Genomic DNA, 3,364 nt, shown 5'->3' with positions numbered 1-3,364 from the left:
TTACCATATGTACATAATTATGCAGACAGATAATACTTTTTCCATGGGAAATGATCATCATGCAAGTATTACAATGTTGACGACCTAAAACAAAAGCATTAGGAGGATGACAACCTAAAACACAATGGACTAATTCTATATATGCTTATTCAACAACATATTATGTAGATATTACATACAAGCAAAACAAAATGTTAAAATTATAGTCTCTACAATGTTCTAATCAAAGAGACCTCGCCTCATCCATTTTCCATAGGCCTTCCTCATACTTGTACCACCTCATAAACTTTCACCACTTCAAGTACACTGGCACATGATGCACGAGTGCTCAGTACATGTTAAGAACTCATGTAATCGAGCAGCCTTCTCCAAGATAATTTTATTTGGCTTCTTAATAATTTTTTCGAGCATCAGCGGAGGAAGCAATTGACCTCCTATAAGAAGGCAATGTGATATGTTGAGGACATCCAGATTTGGTAGGCCATCCAATATAAGCATTAGGGCATCCTTAACTATCATTGAGCATCTTAAGCTCAAAATCTTCAAATTTGGAAATTTGGCTATCGTAGAAGCAAAGAGAACGTCAAAAGGACCCATGACCTTGAGTTCACTGAAGTTCTTGCAATTTAGGGCTATTTCCTCTATAAGATAAGGCGAATCTACTATACTAGGCATTGTCAGGGATTCAAGAGATCTCCATGTACGAATGGTCTTGCAAATTACATCCTTCTTTATTTTGTTCCAAGCTGGCATAACGAGACGCCTCAGCTAAGGGCACTTGCAGACAACAATATATGGAGGGTTACTTCCCAATTCACTATACCAAAAAGAAAATTAAAGATGATGATCACTAGTACCAAAGGCAATGCCAAAAACTCAGTCAATAAACAGCAAGAATTAAAAAAAAAAATTACCTTTCAGCAAGGTTTTAAATAGAAACATAAAAAAATTACCTTTCAGCAATATAAGTAAATTGTTCCTCCCCTACAAACAAATTGAAGTGAAAAATCAAGGTTCTTATATGTCCCCGGCTGAGACTCAACAAAATCTTCAACAAACGAGTGAGTGTCTTATCAGAACACTCATCCACGTAAACATATGGCTCTAATGGGATTTTGATGAAATTTGATCTCAATATTGACAAATCAAGAGTTTTCCAAAGCAGAGGATCACAGCAAGCTGAATGCCATGAATTGCAAACGTGAGTAATCCCTAAAGTCAACAAAACATCAAAACACAGGAAGATTTTCACCAATATGTCAGTGCCCAAATCCTCCCATCTTCTTACAACAGAGGCACCCTCTTTTATTTGACCAGCTGCCCAATCATCTCATAGAACTTTTAGAGCATCAGACTCCTGCATAAGATATGGACATAATCCATGTACAATGCACAAAATATCATTCAATACATTAATTTATATGAATTTAAAAAGATTCGTACTAATCGAATGTATCAAATACTTAATATACCTACATAGAGATATAGATGAATGCAAATCGTTTACACTTAAGATAAATTAATACTTAACATTAAATGATTATGACCAAAAAAAGTGTATATTTGTTGAACAGAATAATCAATTTTTCTTGGTAGAATAAACAATGAAGTAACAATATCTGATATATATAACAAAATCAAATAATTAATGTTCAACAAAATAAAAATACCATCATTAATTTACAAAAATACTAAAAACGAGATTCAAATAACAATGCTAACTCTGATTAGTAATTAACACGATAATATCTACCAAATCCAAACACACAGAAAACTGTTCGCTATCCAATATCTACACAAAAATTATATAAACTACTAAGACTGTAACAACTTTATAATTTCCATATACTTACACCAAAAAAAAAAAAAGGGCCACCAAAACATCATAATTCCTTACAAAAGAACAAAAACACAACCCACAAATCTATTACAATTACCATCACAAATTGTGCAATACATCATTGCAAAAGCAATTCAGAATAACAACACCACTCTTCAAGCAATACGGTTAACGTAAGTTTTACTAATATCATCATGTTTCGTTAATTTGTTGATTTCATTGTTTTGTTAGTTATATAGAAAACCATATGTTAACTCCTAACAATTGAAACGAATTATGCCGAATCACTTGTGTCTTTAGTTCTTGATAGCTTTCTAATACATAAAAACCAAAATACATGTTAGAATCGATATTTAACTAAACCATATTTTTCACACTTTTTTATTGTTAACTTCTTGATCATACAGGTAATGATATTATGATTACCAACTGTTTGAAACTATTATTTACACTTTTTTTTTTTTTTTTTATTGTGGATCTTGTGTTTAAAAACCATTATTTACCTTACAATTTACAGGTGCAAATCTCTAAACTAACAGACAAACGTAAAGCAAGTCTTACATAGAAGAAACATCTTCAAACAACGACACAAACTACCAGCAATAACAACGATAGGGCTTTCAATTTTGAAGATCCTTTCAAAAGTAGAAAATAAGCATGCTTCACTACTGCTTGGAACACATTTGTTCTTCGTGGAACATGATAGAAATAGAGGATTACAACTACTTATTGCATATTGCAAACAAAATAACCAGCAAGCAATGTATCAGACGACTGTTGCTCTAATCACTATGCATGACAGTAGACGTGTAAAAATTCTAATGAAATTAGTGAAACTAACCAATCAATTCTACAAACTGAAAAATTGCAGGGAAGTGCTCAAGTTCATGACTCCAACTGCGACAATTCTCATTAAAAGGAGAATATTTCGGATTTGCGACAAAAAGAATCAAAATCATATACATTGGGACAGATCAACATCGCTAGAAAATATCACATGTACAAGATGTAACGTAGATTACCAAATAGTATGTATGAAATATAATTTTTAGTGATTTCTTTATATGATTTATTACACATGTAAAAATTTAAATGCTTTTTAATTTATTCTGAAATACAAATTAAAACTCATTGGATTGTCTACACATATTTGACAAACATCAATCTAAATATATTATAATGTAAATTAACAAAATCTATAAATAAACATTCCTATTGCATATCGAAAAAAACTTTCATTCTATTACCAACCAAATTAAATCCCACGCCGAATGATAACATCTATTTGGAGCACGGTTGCCGAACCATTATTCACAATCCAACCGATATATTATAATATCATCATGACGTTTCTCACTTGAATACTTAACAAAATAATTATTACGTTTGCTACCGTTTCGTATCCTCTTATTCAAAAACTTATTAACCTTTTTTCGATTGACATGTTTACTTATTCCTAGAAATTTATTCATTTTCCCAAAGAACCTTTTGTATTCTCAAAAAAAATAAAAATAAAAATTTTAA

The 3,364-nt window shown here is 31.2% G+C and overlaps 1 protein-coding gene across 1 annotated transcript; it reads right to left on the bottom strand.

Annotated features, from left to right (window-relative positions):
* Positions 1-297: 297 nt before the first annotated feature.
* On the bottom strand, positions 298-753 carry LOC116130361 (F-box/LRR-repeat protein At3g48880-like). Its single transcript, XM_031416108.1, has one exon. It carries the CDS (start codon positions 751-753, stop codon positions 298-300), a length of 456 nt encoding a protein of 151 aa, XP_031271968.1.
* Between the last annotated feature and the right edge of the window lie 2,611 nt (positions 754-3,364).

This window comes from Pistacia vera, unplaced genomic scaffold, assembly GCF_008641045.1.
Source record: "Pistacia vera cultivar Batoury unplaced genomic scaffold, PisVer_v2 Contig22, whole genome shotgun sequence".
Taxonomy (NCBI): domain Eukaryota; kingdom Viridiplantae; phylum Streptophyta; class Magnoliopsida; order Sapindales; family Anacardiaceae; genus Pistacia; species Pistacia vera.
This window is presented reverse-complemented; position numbering and strand designations above follow the sequence as displayed.